At 62.7% G+C, this 16,419-nt stretch overlaps 2 protein-coding genes across 2 annotated transcripts; both read right to left on the bottom strand.

Moving 5' to 3' along the window:
- Window positions 1-333: 333 nt before the first annotated feature.
- Window positions 334-8,040, bottom strand: ROBO4 (roundabout guidance receptor 4). Its single transcript, XM_072884841.1, has 19 exons — window positions 7,977-8,040; window positions 7,810-7,854; window positions 7,440-7,718; window positions 7,229-7,367; window positions 7,022-7,149; window positions 5,783-5,898; window positions 5,438-5,657; window positions 5,221-5,342; window positions 4,182-4,353; window positions 3,951-4,101; window positions 3,737-3,867; window positions 3,094-3,270; window positions 2,718-3,012; window positions 1,713-2,624; window positions 1,466-1,630; window positions 1,211-1,315; window positions 802-1,130; window positions 550-684; window positions 334-470 (listed from the first exon to the last, which is right to left on the bottom strand). Exons 1-19 carry the CDS (start codon window positions 8,038-8,040, stop codon window positions 334-336), a joined length of 3,822 nt encoding a protein of 1,273 aa, XP_072740942.1.
- Window positions 8,041-10,586: 2,546 nt separating this feature from the next.
- HEPACAM (hepatic and glial cell adhesion molecule) lies at window positions 10,587-15,712 on the bottom strand. The gene is made up of 7 exons (XM_072884714.1): window positions 15,628-15,712; window positions 12,652-12,993; window positions 12,144-12,425; window positions 11,943-12,036; window positions 11,117-11,190; window positions 10,961-11,031; window positions 10,587-10,874 (listed from the first exon to the last, which is right to left on the bottom strand). The coding sequence occupies exons 1-7, from the start codon at window positions 15,710-15,712 to the stop codon at window positions 10,587-10,589; spliced, it is 1,236 nt and encodes a 411-aa protein (XP_072740815.1).
- Window positions 15,713-16,419: the final 707 nt, after the last annotated feature.

Below are 16,419 nucleotides of genomic sequence, written 5' to 3'. Positions count from 1 at the left end.
TGGGCTGGACGAGGATGGTTGGGGGACAAGGCCACTGGGGAAGGAGGAGGAGAGTGGGGAGGGATGGGGACACTTGGATGGGATGGGGACACTTGGGGAGGATGAGGGCACTTGGGGAGGATGAGGATGCCGGGGAGGGATGAGGAATTTGCGGAGGGATGAGGAATTTGGAGAGGGATGGGGACACTGAGGAGGGATGGGGACACTGGAGAAGGATGAGGACACTTGGGGAGGACAAGGATGCTGGAGAAAGAGGGACACCCACCCACCTTGGTGCCACCCGCCCTTTGTGGGTGGCATTTGCTAGCAAAGAGCCCCTTTTTGGGGAACCACTTAATAAAGCTGGATTTTAGCCGAGCCGAGGGGACTCTGGCCTTGCCGCGTCCTACACCCTGGGGACCGCCATGCTCCTGTCCCTAGCTCGCCACCCGCCCTGGCCCAGGGGCTGCCACTCCCCGTCCCGTGGCCACCTGGAAAGAAAAGGGGACATTTTCCAGCACCGCACAATGCCCCTGGTGCCCATCACCCTGGCATCAGGGCGCCGCTCACCATGCTGTGGGATGCCTGCGGCCGCCTCCATCCCAGGTCTCCGCGGGACCCCCAGCGCTGTCCCCCAGTCCCAGGTGGGGATGGGGACCCCGGGCGAGAAGACTCCCTCCAAGGGCCATGATGGTGGTGAGGGACCTGCTGGGGAGAAGGCAGGAGATGGTGGCATCACCATGGTGTCATGATGGGGCCACCTCCCCTGGGGAGGTGATGATGCATGGGGTCAAATGGGGTGTCCGGGGACGTTTCGCTCACCCCCGTAGCCCCCATCGGTGTCCTCAAGGCTGAAGCAGAGGCCATCGACAGCCACGGCCAGCGCCCGGGCGAAGCTGGCATCCAGGAGGAAGGAGCCATCGCAGGAGCTCACCAAACTGCAGCGGGCGCTGGCAAAGTTGTCCTCCGAGACGGACCCCCAGCCGTTCAGCAGCGACCCCCCTGGTGAACCCCTTGTTGCTGGCCGCTCATCCTCCTCTTCCTCCTCTTCCTCCTCCTCCTCCTCACCCAGCTCGGAGGCTGGTGGCCCGTAGATGTAGCCATAGGTGTGTGGCGGCGAGAAGGACCGTGGTGTGGTTGGTGCCAGGGGGCTGCGGGGGACATGGCAGGGACGCCACTGGCACCGGGGGATGCTGCCACCATGGGGGTGTCCCAGGAGGACGGGGCGTACCTGGGGCAGGTGGTGTCCTGGCCCATCTCCAGGTCCTCGGCCACCTGCTGCGGTGTGAGGACCCCATCGCTGAATGCCGGTGAGAGGCGCCCGGTGACTGGGGACCTGTCCCTTGGGTGCCTGGTGGCTGGGGACATGTCCTTGGGGTACCTGGTGGCCAGGAACATGTCCCTTGGGTGCCTGGTCACCAGTAATGGGTCTCCGAGGTGCCTGGTGGCTAGGAACATGTCCTTGGGGTACTTGGTGACGAGGGACATGTCCTTGGCATACCTGTTGCCCAAGAACATGTCCCTCCGCTGACCAGTGACTGGGGGCATCTCTTCAGGGTGCCTGCTGACTGGGCATGTGTCCTTTGGGTGCCCGGTGGCCGGAGATGTGTCCCTTGGATGCCTGGAGGCTGGTGACATATCCTCAGGGTACCTGGTGATCAAGAACATGTCCCCTGGGTGCCGGTGATGGGTCCCTGGGGCACCTGGCAGCCAGGGACATGTCCTTGGGGTACCTGGTGACCAAGAACGTGTCCTTGCAGTGACCGGTGACTGGGGACATCTCCTCAGGGTGCCTAGCAATGGGGGACATGTCCCTGGGGTGCCTGGTGTCCAGGGACCTGTCCTTTGGGTACCTGGTGGCCGATGACATGTCCTTTGGGTATCTGGTGGCCGAAAAGGTGTCCCTTGGGTGCCTGGTCACTGGTGATGGGTCCCTGGGGCAGTTGGTGACCAGGGACATGTTGGGGTACCTGGTGGCCAGGAATGTGTCCCTGCGGTGCCCAGTGGCTGGGGACTTCTCCTTGGGGAGCTTAGTGACTGGGGACGTGTCCCTTGGGTGCCCACTGGCTGGGGACATGTCCTTGGGGTGCCTGGTGGCTGGTGACATGTCCCTCTGACATTTGGTCACCAGTGATGGGTCCCCGGGGTGTCTGGTGGCTGGGGACATGTCCTTGGGGTACCTGCTGCCCAGGAACCTGTCCCTGCAGTGACCAGGGACCGGGGACATCTCCTCGGGGTGCCTGGTGACTGGGGACGTGTCCCTGGAGCACCTGGTGACCAGGGATGTGTCCTCAGGATGCCTGGTGGCCAAGATGGTGTCCCTCTGGTGCCTGGTGGATGGTGATGGGTCCTTGGGGCGCCTGGTGACCGGGGACATGTCCTTGGGGTGCTCAGTGACCAGGGACATGTCCCTGGGGTGCCTGGTGACCGGTGACACATCCCTGGGGCTCTCAGTGACCAGGGATGTGTCCCTTGGGCGCCGGGTGGCTGGAGACGTGTCCCTGGGGATCCCAGTGACCAAGGACACGTCATTGGGGCACCTGGTGACCGGTGACGCATCCCTGGGGATCCCAGTGACCGGGGACATGTCCTTGGGGCACCTGGTGACCGGGGACGTGTCCCTGGGGCACGCAGTGGCCAGGGACCTGCAGGTGCAAGGGACACAGTTGGTTTTGCAGCACGAGGTTGGGGTGCAGGGCACCCATCGGCGTCCCCAGGGCGGGGACACCCAGACTTACCGGGTCACCGGTGGGTGCCAGGGGTTGGGTGGCCTCGGGGGTGTCACCGGTGACCCGGTGACACCGGAGGCCAGTGAGGCGCTGCCCCGCCGTGGTTTTGGGGAGCTGAAGACCGGCAGCCGCCGTGGGTCCCCTCCAGCCAGCACAGCGGTGGTGGTGTCACCGTCATGTCCCCTTCGCTGAGGCCACCCGGCTGCCAGCCCAAAATCCGCACCCCACTCACCTCCACTCCCAGTGACGGGGACGTGGCCGGGGCCACCCGTGAGCACTGGGGTGCTGTGCACTTGGTGCAGCTCTGCACGGGGTGGGGGGACACAGGGCCATGAGCTACCTCCCCGGTGTCCCCTGCGTCCCCCCACGTGTCCCCCATACCCACCTCTCTTGTGGATGCGCTCCCAGGGTGCCGGGTTTGGGGTGCTGGGCGAGGTGCGCACCCCAGGGTGCCCCCCGCCACAGCACCCGGTGTCCCCAAGGGGCGGTGGGTGCCCCCCGTGGAGGCTGCTGTGGTTGGGGGGCGTGGGTGGGCCGAGGCTCGGTGGCTCCAAGGACAGGGCTGGAGGGGCGAGAGTGGTCAGGGCACCCATGGGTGCTGAGCTGGGTGTCCCTTGTCCCCTCCGTCCTTGGCTCTGTCTGTCCCCAGGTCCCTGCTGCCTGCAGAGAGGGTCCCGTGGCAATGGGGGGCACCTGGGTGGAGGTCCCATGACACCGGGGGGTCCCAGGCATAGGGTGGGGGTATCAGGCACCCTTTGCTGGTCCCGTAGCACCCTGGGGGTACCCCAGGCACTGGGTGGGGGTCCTTTGGCAGCAGGTGAGGGGTCCCATAGAACTGGGTGGGGTCCCAGGGGAGTGGGTGGGGGTCCCATTGCACCAGGTGGGGGTCCCAGAGCACCCTGAGGGGGAGTTCCATGGCACTAGGTGGGGGTCCCATGGCTCTGGGTGGGGGTCCCAGCCCTGGGGCTCACTGGAGGGGTGGGGGTCCCATGGCTCTGGGTGGGGGTCCCAACCCCCGTGGGGCTCACTGGAGGGGTGGGGGTCTCTGCCATCACTGCCCAGGAGCCGGCTACTGAGGCTGCTGCTGCTGCTGAGGTTTCGGGGGGCACAGCTGGGTTTCCAGGGGCCACTGAGCCACGGCGAGTCACTGGCCACCAGCCTGCAGGGCAAGGGGTGCCATCAGGGTGTCTCGTCCCCACCACACTGGGGACCCCCCCTATCTCCCACCCCACCGCTGCTCACCTGCGGCGAGCCGCAGCGTCCTGGCTGGCGCGGCGCTGGCAGAGGAGAAGGAGGAGGGCGAGCAAGGCTAACCAGAGCAGCGAGCCGGCGGCCGCGATGACGGCGGGCTGCCGCAGCACCCGCACCACCCCATTGCTCCCCGCCGTCAGCCCTGCAAGGGTCCCATCGGCGTCACCCCTGTGCCACCACCTTGACCTCCACCTGCACCCCACCTTGCTCCTCGTCCCCTACCCAGGATACCGCAGGTGGCATTGCTGGGGACCCCCAGCCCCGCGCTGTTGAAAGCTGCCACCTGGACGCAGAATTCGGCCCCAGGGCTCGGGAGGAGGGTTTCCAGGCGGTGGGTGCCTCCATCCACTGTCCTGTTGGTTGGGCGCTGCCAGCCCTCGCCCATTGACCAGACCTGGTATGCACCAAGAGGATGGACCCCCTTAGATGAGTCCCCTTGACGGACCCCCACTGATGGATCCCTCTTGGACGGACCCCCTTGGATGAACACCCCTTGGATGAACGCCCCTTGGATGGTCCCCCTTAGATGAGTCCCCTTGACAGACCCCCACTGATGGATCCCTCTTGGACGGACCCCCTTGGATGAACACCCCTTGGATGAACGCCCTTGGATGGTCCCCCTTAGATGAGTCCCCTTGATGGACCCCCACTGATGGATCCCTCTTGGATGGACCCCCTTGGATGAACACCCCTTGGATGAACGCCGCTTGGATGGTCCCCCTTAGATGAGTCCGCTTGACAGACCCGCACTGATGGATCCCTCTTGGACGGACCCCCTTGGATGAACTCCCCTTGGATGAACGCCCCTTGGATGGACCCCCTTAGATGAGTCCCCTTGACAGACCCCCACTGATGGATCCCTCTTGGACGGAGCCCCTTGGATGACCCCCTTAGATGAATCCCCTAGGTTGAACCACCTTGGATGGACACCCTTGGGTTAGACCCGCTTGGATAACCCCCCTCCTTAGACTGACCCCTTGGGTGGATCTCCTTGGATGGATTCCCCGCTTAGATGGATCTCCTGGGATGGACCTCCACCTTGGTTGACCCCTTTGGATGAACTCCCTTGTTGAGATCCCTCTCGCATGGACCTCTTCTATGTATCCCTTTTAGATGGACTGCTTGGGTGGCCCCCCCCTTGGATAGACCCCCACCTTTGAAAGGCTCCCTCCTTGGATGGATCCCCCTTAGACAGACCCCTTGGATGGACCCTCCTTGGCCAGAAGCCCCCCCAGCCTCCCTCCACCCCATCACCCCAAACCTTGTAGCCCTGAATGATGCCATTGTGGGCCTCAGGAGGAGGTGGCTCCCAGCTCACGACCACAGTGCCGTTCCCCTTCTCAGCCTGGCCCACGGTGACGTGCTGGGGTGCCGCGCTTGGTACTGCCGGGACAGGGGTGCTGAGACCCCTCGGACCCCCAACCGACCCACCCACCCTTCACCTGGGTGTCCCTGGGGGCACCTCATGCCCAGCATACCTTCCTCGGGTATCCAGAGGTGCCTGATGTTGCTGTCCAAGCCCTGGGTCCCTCCGGCGTAGGGTCGGACCTTGAACTCGTACTTGTAGCCCCTGCGGAGCGCGGGGATGACGGCGCTGAGCTCCCTGCCTGCGTCGTGTTGGACCCAGGAGGTGCTGGCAGGGAGGAGGCAGCGGTACAGCACCATGTAGCCCTCCGGCGTCAGTGCTGACGTCAGCATCTGGAGGGGATGGGAAGGGTTACGAGACATGGCGGGACACAGATGGGACACGGGGATGGAGCTCCAGCCTCATCCCTATGTCCCATCCCACCCCTCTGGTGGGGACGTCCCGGCATCACACCAACCCGCCAGCGGAGCTGGATGGCAGCGGCAGGCAGCACGGTGCCGTTGTCCAGGTGCAGCCTCACGGCCAGCAGGTCCCGTGGCGCAGCCTCCTGCCGGCCTGTGGGGCAGAGGAAGGCTAACAGCAGCACCAGGCAGGAGCAAGGTCCTCCAACACCTGCCCAGGCACCCACCCCAGACACCCATGCCTGGAGACCCTGATGTCTCCTTGGAAGGACACACTCAAATGGATCCCTTGGATGGACACGTCTTGGATGGACCCCTTGGACAGACACCCTTTGATGGATCCGTCTTGGATCGACCTCCTTTGATGGACCCCATGATAGACCCCTATTGATGCATCCCTCTTAGATGAACCCTTTGGATGAATGCCTCTTGTTGGATCCCCCTTTAATGGACCCCCCACCTTGGACAGACCCCCTTAAATAGATCCCCGTGGAGGAACCCACTTGGATGGATCCTCTTTAGATGGACTCTCTTGAATGGATCCCCTTGGATGGACCCCCGCCTGGATGCAGCCCCTTAGATGGATCCCCTTACATGGACATGCTTGGATGGACCCCTTGGATGGATCCTGTTGGATGGATGCCTTTAGATGGACCTTCTGAGATGGACCACCCTTTGGAAGTACCCCCTTTGATGGGCGCTCCTTGAATGGACCCCCTTAGATGACTCACCTGGATGGACCCTTTTTTGATGGACCCCCTTGGATAGACCTCCTTGGATGGGTGCTATTGGATGGACCCCCATGGATGGACTCCCCTTGGATGACTTCCTTGGATGGACCCCTCTGGGATGGACCCCCCTTGGATAGATGCCCCTTGGGTGACCACCTTGGATGGACCCCTCTTGGATGGACCCCCTTGGATAGATTCTCCGTGATGACCTCCTTGGATGGACCTCCTTTGGTTGGACCCCCCTTGGACAGACTCCCCTTGGATGACCTCCATGGATGACCACCTTGGATGGACCCCCTTGGTTGGACTCCCCTTGGATTGACTCCCCTTGGATGGACCCCTCTTGGATGGATCCCCTTGGATAGATTCTCCGTGATGACCTCCTTGGATGGACCTCCCTTGGTTGGACCCCCCTTGGACAGACTCCCCTTGGATGACCTCCATGGATGACCACCTTGGATGAACCCCATTAGATGGACCCTGTTAGATGGCTCCCCTTGCATGGACCCCCAGATGGGCCTGGGTGCCTCTGGCGGTGGAGGCCACGCAGGTCCCACCACTGACCCTCCACGCGGAGGCGGGCGGTGGCAGCAGCAGTGCCCAGCTGGCTCTGTGCCGTACACACGTAGGTGCCGGCGTCGGCGGGCGTCACGGCGTAGAGGCGCAACGTGTGGTCCCGGTCCACCTCGTGCCTGTGGGTCACCAGCTCTCCATCAGCCCCATCACCGCCCCACCCTGGGGATGGGACACCTCCACCCTGCCACCACCTACCTGCCCCAGGGCAGGTCCCCACGCTCCTTGTGCCACTGCACCCGCGGCACCGGGTCACCTTGGGCGCCGCAGCCCAGCTCCACCGTGCTGCCGGCCACCGCCACGGCATCGCTCGGGCGCCGCACGATGGTCGGCTTCTCTGCAAGAGGACATCAAGGATGTAGCACCAAGGCGTGACATGTCCACCACCCATGGGAGACCCTCGGCTTACCCAGGATGGAGACATGGGCGCCCCGGCTCTCCCTCTCGCCCGCCGCGTTGGCTGCCACGCAGACGTAGAGCCCGGAGTCGCTCCGTCGCGCCGGTGCCACCCGCAACTTCCCATTGGTGACCACGTACCGGTCACCGGTCAAGTCCAAGGTCACCCCATCCTTCTTCCAGGTGACGCGGGGTTCGGGGTGCCCCGAGGGTGGCACGCAATCCAGCTCCAACGCTTGCCCCGCCACGGCCACCAAATCGCCCGGCTGCAGGCGGAAATTGTCCCGCAGTGCTGCGGTGGGGAGGGGACATCATGGGTGGGGGGGGGGACAGGACTTTTTTGGGGTCCCCCCACCCGCATCGTCCCCACGGGGTGTCCTTACCAGCTGCGGTTTGGGGTGCCGTGGCTGCGCTGGGGGGGTGGCAGCCTGTGGGGTGACATGGAGGCCGGTGGGCGCACCGAGCGGGCACGGTCTCAGCCCCGGTGAGGGGGTGGGGGCAGAGTTAAGGGTATTTTGCCCCCCCACCCCCCCCCGGGGGCCGCGCTCACCTCCCCGGCGCAGCGCGGTGAGGCAGAGCCCCAGGCCCAGCGCCATCGCCCAGCCGCCCGCCATGCTGGCCCCGGCCAGCCTTCCCGCTTCCTCCCTAAATCCCGGTCCCTCCCCGCCAGCACCGGGGCCGGCTCCGGCTCCGGATGGGGGGGGACAATAGCCGGACGTGGGGGCCGGGAAGTGACGGCGGCAGGGACGGACACACAAAGAGCTCAGCCAAGCCACGGCGGCGGGAGCCCCCCGGGCACGGTGGCACCGGCAGCACCCAGAAGCAGCGGGGCTGGGGATGCCGGTGTTTAACGAATTTAATCAACCAGAATAAATTTGCCCCCCTCCTCCCCCCCCAGCCATGTTCAGAAGAAGACGAATTAAGAAGAAACAAGCTCTTGGCTGGGAGCGCCATCAGTAGGGACCAGAGTGAACGGTCCAGGGTCTCCCACGCTCTGCAAGCTTACATTTGGGTGCCGGCCAGGTGCGTCAAGCTCGTCTGTTCTCAGCTGCCACGCACCTCTCACGTCCCCCCCACCCCAGGGGGGCACCCCGTCCCACAAAGACACCCAAGGGTGCCGCCACCGGCCGGGTAGTACGTTTAGTTTATTGGTTAGTAGCGCACCTCAAGCACCCCGGGGCGCGCCGGCACCCACCCCGGGTGCCCCGGGGCCCGGCTCGCTTGGCCGGCCGCTCTCCGGTTTTCATCCTAAACCTATTTCCCGGGAAGGCCTGGGGAAGAGGCGACGGTGCGCGCCCCAAAACCGGGGGATTTTCACAGAAAATCGAGGTGCGGCGGAGGGGCGGCGCTCGGGCTGGGGCTTCGAGCCCACGTTTAGGGGACGGTGCAGCTGGGGAGCTGGGGGGGAGGAGGGAGCCCCCCGTTTAGGCCTCCTGCGTGCGCGTGCGCTTGGGCGAGCTTGCATGCTAAGGTGCCCCCCGCTCCGTGCAGTGCTGGGCGCCTGCGTGCGCGGGTCTGTGCGTTGCGGCGGGCGGGCGCGGCGCTCTTGCACGCACCGGGTGCGGGTGTGCTCGCTCGGCGTGCTGTGCGCGCGCTCCCCGCACGCTTGTGCACGCTCCGTGCATGGTCTTAGCTGCGCGCTTCGTGTATGCTCCTTTCACAAGCTCCGTGCACGCTCCTTCCGCGTGCTCTGTGCATGCCCTCTGCAAGCACTGCACACACCGTCTCTTCTCATGCTCTTTGCACGCTCGCTGCATGCTCCACGTGTGCTCTCTCTGCACGCTCCGTGCACCCCCTATGCAAACGCTGCGTGCAAGCTCTCTTCGCACGCTCTGTGCGTGCCCTCTTGCAACCTTAACGTATGCTCTTTTCTCACACTCCGTGCACGGTCTCCCTGCATGCTCCGTGCACGCTTTCTGCAAACACTGCACGCACGCTCTCTCCACACGCTCTGTGCACGCTCTGCACAGACTCTCTGCACGCTCGTGCTCTCTGCACACTCCACGCACACTCGGAGAGCACTCTAGAAGCTGGCACACTCTCTCGCAAATGCCACGCACAGTCTTACCTGCACGTTCCATGCACGCTCTCTGCACGCTCCGTGCACGCTTTCTCCACATTCTCCATGTGCACGCTCTCCATGCAATCCATGCAGTCCTAGCTGCACACTGTGCGTGCTCTCTCTGCACGCTCTGTGCATGTTTTCTTTGTGTGCTCCACATGCTCTCTCTTGCACGCTCTGTGCACGCTCTCTTTGCACACTGTGTGTGCGCTCTCTCTGCACACCCTCGTGCATGCCCTCTTGCACCCTTTGTACGCGCTCTCCCTGCATGCTCCGGGCAAGCTCTGTCCACGTGCCCTGTGCGTGTCCTCTTGCATGCTCGGTGCATGCTCTGTCTGCACACTCTGTGCGTGCTCTCTCCGCACATTTCGTGCACGCTCTCTCTGCACGCTCTCTGCGTGACATCCCTGCACACGCTGCGCACACTCTCTCTGCACGCTGCGCACATGCCCTCTTGCATGGTCTGTGCACACCCTCTCTGTTCGCTCTGTGCATGCTCTCTGCATGCTCCCCGCACGCTACCTCTGTGCACGCGCTGTCTACATGTTCCATACATATCCTCTTGCACGCTCCGTGCACGCTCTATCTGCACGCTCTATGTGCACGCTCCATGCATGCCCTCTTGCACGCTCCGTGCATGCTCTCTCTGCGCACTGTCTGCACGCCCTCTTGGACACTCTGTAATTGCTCTCTCTGCACGCTGTGTGCACGCTCTCTCTGCACGCTTGCTGCGTGCTCCGTGAATGCCCTCTTGCAAGCTCTGTGCACGCTCTCTCTGCGCACTGCATGCATGCCCTCTTGCACGCTCCGTGCATGCTCTCTCCGCACACTCTGCGCATGCCCTCTTGCACACTCTCTCCTGCATGCTCCCGGCAAGCGTGCGTGCTTTCCGCACGCTCCCTGCACGCTCATCCCGGCAAGAAAGCCATTAAAGAGGCGCCCCAGGAAGGCGAGGGACGGAAGAGGGGAGCTCCGGGTGGGATCAATAGCAAATTAGTGACTTTACGCCCAGCCGAACGATGCCCAGTGGCGGGAGCGGGGCCGTGACGGTGTCCCCGCTCGCTTGCCGCTGCCGAAGCGCGCACATGTCCCCCCCGCTCAGGCGCTGATCTCCACGGCATTGGCCTCCTCCTGCTCCCGGATGACGTGGACGCCGGCAGTCCGCAGCAGCCGCGGGGCACCGCGGGAACGCGCTGGTGAACCCGGCGGTGACCTATGCGTCCGCGTTGAGGCGGGCGAGCGAGCCGGTGAGCGATGGTAACGACGAGTCGCACGCCCCACCGGTCCCGGTGAGCGACCGGCTGCCGGTACCGGCGAGCTGGTATAACCCAGTTCAACCGTGCCACGGGGTTCGGGTGGTGAATCCTCCTCTGCCTCCGGCGACTCCTGCCAAAAGCCAAGCGTAGACAAGCGTGCGAAGGGTACAGGACCCGGCACCACGACGCAAAGCCGGCGCGCTACCGGCCGCTCACCTTGTCCTTGAGGATGTACAAGGCCACCGGGTTTTTGCGCTCGTGCTCGCCGCTCCGCGGGATGCCCTCGGCTGCGTGGAGGCAAGGCGTTGCTTACCGCGCCGGCGGCATCGGCGTTCCCCAACCCGCCGCCACCGCACCGGGGCCGGCACTCACCCTCGTGCTTCAGGCGCTCCTCGTCCTGCTCGGCGTATTCGGAGGCTGGTTGTGTCTCCGCTTGCCGCTTCTCCCTGGGGAAGGAACAGGGGATGGGGCAGCACCGGCACCATGGTGGGGGCAGCGGGGGGGCTGCCTGTGGCTCAGCCGGGGAAGGGCCCCGTGCTGCGGTGAGGGAGAGATGGGATGGGATGGGATGGGATGGGATGGGATGGGATGGGATGGGCCAAGATGGGATGGGGTGGGGTGGGGTGGGATGGGATGGGATGGGATGGGATGGGATGGGATAGGACAGGACGGGATGGGCCAAGATGGGATGGGATGGGGGGGGGTGGGATGGGATGGGATGGGATGGGATGGGATGGGATGGGATGGGATGGGATGGAATGAGATGAGGTGAGATGAGATGGGATGAGATAGAATGGGATGGGACAGGAGAGATGGATGAAGGCAGGATGGGATGGGATGGGTTGGGATGGGATGGGATGGGATGGATGAGATGATGAGACGAGATGAGATGAGATGAGATGAGACGAGACGAGACGAGACGAGGCGAGGTGAGGCGAGACTAAACAGGATGAGGCAAGATGGGACAAGATAAGATGGGTTGGGATGGGAAAGGTCAAGACAGGATGGGATGGGATGGGATGGGATGGGATGGGATGGGATGGGATAAGGTGTGATGGGATGTGATGTGATGTGACAGAACAAGATAGGATGGGAAGAGATGAACCAGGATGGGATGGGATGGGTCAAGACAGGATGGGACAAGGTGGGACAGGATAGGAGGAACCCCCTTTGGCTCCTGCGTTACCCCCAGCCGTACTTCTTGGAGGGTTTCCAGCAGGCGCACACAGTCACCAGGGTGACAAGAAGGAAGATGCCACCCGTGGAGAGGATGATGTAGAGGGAGCTCCGGCCTGGAGGAGAGCAATGAGGGGGGACGACCCCCCCAAAACTTTAGCTGGGAGCGTCGACAAGGGATGGCCAGCCCCCGGGGTGTGGGAGGGGGGAACGGGTGGCTTACGGTAGACGGTGAGCTTCACAGGGATGCTGCGGCCGTGGCTGATGGGGTTTTCCACTAGGCAGCTGTAGACATCGTCGTCAGCCATGAGGACGCGGGTGATGGTGAGGATCTTCTGGTCGGGGGAGAGGAGCAGGCGGGAGTCGTTGCTCAGCGGCCGCCCATCCTTCAGCCAGGTGTAGGTGGGCTTGGTGCCATTCTCGTGCGAACAGTTGAGGGTGAAGAACTCGCTGAGCTCCAGCACCGTCGAGGAGGCCACCAGCACTTGCGGCTTCGAGATGGGGACTGCAGACGAGTGGGGGAACCACGGTGACGCCATGTCTCGGGGGATGGGTGGGCCCAGGGGACGGGAAGGGGGACATGAAAACCCCACCGGGGATGTAGCTTGGCTGCATGGGGTGGTGGAACCCCAGAAACCACCTCCCAGTTGCAGAAAGCCCTCCCAAAAAGCGGTCGGGGAAGACATCCCCTGGAGAACCCAATCTCCACTGGACGTCCTTCTTGCGCTTACTGTCCACAGTGAGGTTGATGGTCTTCTCGCCGGTGAAGGTGTCATCGGTGATGGACACCTCCACCTCGTAAGTGCCTTCATCGGCCAACTGCAAGGGGCTGATGAGCAACGAGCCGTTCTCCAGCACCCAGATGCGGTCACGGTAATCGGGCCGTAGGTTGCCGATGATCTCGGTGCCGATGGACTGGACGACGGTGACGGGTTTGTCACGCTTCAGCTGCCACTTGACCACCGGCTTGTCGGCGCTTGCGCTGGCGTAGCGCACCGACAGCAGCGCCGCTTTGCCCGCCGTGCCGCGGACCAGCGGCGTGGGGCTGGTGATGTTCACCCCCGCCAGCAGACCTTGGGGTGGGGAGAGATAGCGGGGCGCCGAGTCCGGGCAGGCTGCCCGGTCCTCTGAGCCCGGAGAAAAATGGGGAACCCCCTCCCGGAGCTGTGCTGAGCACCCCCAAAATGCATCACCGGTGCTGGGATGCCCAACCATGATGTAAGCAGGCTGTTTGCATAACCCTTCGCAAAGACGCATGCGTCGCCCCAAAAAGCGCATGGGGGTGGGAGCGCCCTTGCAGCCGGGTCAATGCAAGGCTTTGCAAAGATGCGTGCATCACCCCCAAAATTGCGTCGGGGCTGGGAGCGCTCTTGCAGCCGGGTCAATGCAACGCTTTGCAAAATTGCGTGCGTCATCCCAAAAAGTGCGTCAGGCGTGGGAGGCGGGTCAGCGCAACCCTTTGCAAAGACGCGCGCATCGCCCTCCAAAAGCTGCATGAGGGGTGGGGGCCCTCCTGCAGCTGGGTTGATGCAACCCTTTGCAAAAATGCATGCCTCGCCCCCCAAAAGGTGCCTGAGGGGTGGGAGTGCTCCTGCCGCTGGGTTGATGCAATCAACCCTCTGCAAAAATGCCTGCATCGTCCCCAAAAATGCCTGGGAGGTGGGAGACCTCCTGTTGCTGGGTTGCTGCAATGCTCTGCAAAAATGCACGATGCATCGCCCCCCAGAATGTGCATGGGAGGGCGGGAGCTCTCCTGCAGCTGGGTCGATGCAACCCTTTGCAAAAATGCATGCTTTGCCCCAAAACCTGCATCGATGGTGGGAGCTCTCCTGCAGCCGGGTTGATTCAGCCCTTCGCAAAGATGCGTGTATCACCCCCAAAATTGCATGGTGGGTGGGAGCCCTCCTGCGCCCGGGTTGATGCAACCCTTTGTGAAAATGCGTGCATCAGCCTAAAAAATGCATGGGCGGGGGGGGAAGCCCTCCCGTGGCCGGGGTCGATGCAATGCTTTGCAAAAATGCATGCATCGCCCCAAAATGTGCACGGTGGAGGGTGGGAGCGCTGCTGCAAGCCAGGTCGACGCAACTCTCTGCAACGATGCATGCATCACCCCCCCAAAAAAAATGCATCGGGGGTGAGAGCCCTCCTGCACCCAGGCCGATGCAACGCTTTGCAAAGACGCGTGCATTGCCCTAAAAATTGCGGGCGGGGGGGGGGAATTTTGCATCCCACCCCCAACCCCGCTGGATGCTCCGGTGCAGCCAAACACCCCCGCCCAGATGCAAAACTGCATGGCGGGGGTCGCTGCGCGTGCATCGCTCCTCATCGCTGCTTTTAAGTCAAAAAGGGCAGGGAAAAAGTGGGAAAAAATGATTTTTTTGGGGGGGACGACTCCCTGAAACACTGTAGCCTCATCCTCGCCCCCTTGCCAGCCCAGGGGTCCCATCCGCGACCCCCCATCCGGATGCCGTCATCCGACGGCGAACAAACCCCATATTGAAGAGGGGGGGAGAGTGGGAAAACCAGCTGGGGAGGGCGAAGCGGGAGCAAGAAAGGCTTTAAACAAGCCCGAAAAGTCATGGGACCTATTGGTATGCAGCCTCCGTCCGTCCGTCCTCCCCGGCAGCGCAGAGCTCGGCCCCGAAAACATGCCCCGATCCGAAAAATTTAGGGAAACCCCATAGGGAAAACCCAGGCATGGGATGGGGATGCGGCTTTTAATGCATCCTTGCACCCAGTGCACCCCCAAATCGCTGCTCTTTCACCGTTTCTTCCCTTTTTTCACCCAATTGCTAATTTTTTCTCCGCTCCGGGTAATAAATTTGGGAGTTAATTCATTAATCAGGCAATATTCCCATCTCCTACAGCATCCCTGGCTTAGGGATGGCAATCTCCCACCCTTCCTGGCTGGCTTTTGCTGAAAAAAACCCACCCCAAATCCTCATTTTCCCGTTATTTCATGGAATAAATCCCTATTCCTTTGGAAAAAGCACAGCAGCATTTTTGGGGTGCCCCGGCTGCAGCCCTGGCGCTTTTTTAGGGTGTAAATCAAAGCCGGCAGCATGAAAAACCGACTGGCTTTGCTTTGCATCCTTGGCTCATCCAGAGGGAAATGGGGCCTCTCCGGGGCTGGTTTTGGGTCCAAACTTTGATAAAACAGTGCAAAACTGTTGCAGGTGATTTTCCGCTTTGCCGGACCTGGGATGGGGTGGTTTGGGGCTCACCGAACCCCAAAATGTGGGTATTTAGGGAATAAATGATGGATGCAAGCAGGGTTGCAGCGGGATGGGGCAAACAGGAGCGAACCTAGAAATGGGGTGAAAAACGGGCTTTTGGGGAGAGCTGAAGGATGGGTAAGAAAATAGATTTGGGGATGCTGGAAAAATGAGCAAAAAAAGGGGGTTTGGGGAAGCCGAAAAGCTGGGGAGAAGCTCGGGGTTGGCCGGTGCTGGATCTACCCCGCCAGCAGGACCTGCTTTGCTCCGGAAAAGTGTTTTTCCCAGTTTTTATTCCCGATTTTCCCCCCCTTTCTTCTTCTCCCAAGCGGAGGGGATGCTCGACGGCGCAGCAACCCCCCTCCAAACCCCCCCTTCATCGGGTACCACCACCCTTCTCACTGCCCCCCCCCCCCCATCCTCCATCTGGATACCCCCCAAAAACCATGGGAAAATAGGGAAAACCATGGAAAAAAATGGGAACCCCCCTACCTGCGTGCAGCGCCAGGAGCCAGGTCACCGGCAGCAAGCAGGGGGGAGCGGGGTGGCCCCGCGGGGCAGCCGGTGCTCCCCACATTTCAGGCAGGCTCGCCCCCCGAATTGCTCCGCTTCCCCACTCCGGGCACGTCCCTCGGCGCTCCCGGCCTGGCGTTCTGCCCGGCTAATTTATTTTTTTTTTCCCTTCTTTTTTTTTTTTTTGTTGTTCTTTCTTTTCTCAATAGGGCCCTGTGTCCTGGTGGCTTTCGCCTCCCCGGCGGCCTCGAGCTGACATTTATTTGGGGAAAAAACACTCAGATTTGCAGTTTCCCCCCCCGTTACGACCCCTTATTTCCATGTTTTCCCCATCCTGGGGAGATGCTCGAGGTCGGGGGCATCACCCCATCGAGCCCGGCTAAGGCTTGCCGTCCCCTCCGCGGACAATCCCACGGGATTTAGGGCTCTGAGCGTCCCATTAAGTCAGGGATTTTGGGGAGGGGAGGCGTTTTGCAAAGCTGGATCCCCCCCATAATGCAGAATATCCCCCACCCCCAATTTTTTTCTCTCTTCCCAAGCTTTAGAAAGAAGCCGCCGTCGCATCCAGGCTTCGGTCCAGCTCCGGTGCCAATTAGCGGCGGTTCCCCGGGCATCGCTGAATAGGGCAGCGGGGATGCGGGGCAGGACGCCCGGAGCCGCTTCCCACCCCCCCTCTGAGACCTGCCAAGCTCATCACCCCAGTGAGCCCCCCCCCGCCCCAGGAGGCTCCCCAGCCCCCAAAAAAGGGGTCGAGGCCTCCGAGCGCCCTGC

The sequence above is a fragment of the Ciconia boyciana genome, chromosome 20, assembly GCF_034638445.1.
Source record: "Ciconia boyciana chromosome 20, ASM3463844v1, whole genome shotgun sequence".
In the NCBI taxonomy this organism is placed as follows: domain Eukaryota; kingdom Metazoa; phylum Chordata; class Aves; order Ciconiiformes; family Ciconiidae; genus Ciconia; species Ciconia boyciana.
The sequence above is the reverse complement of the archived record's forward strand: the minus strand, read 5'-3'. Positions and strand labels throughout refer to the sequence as shown.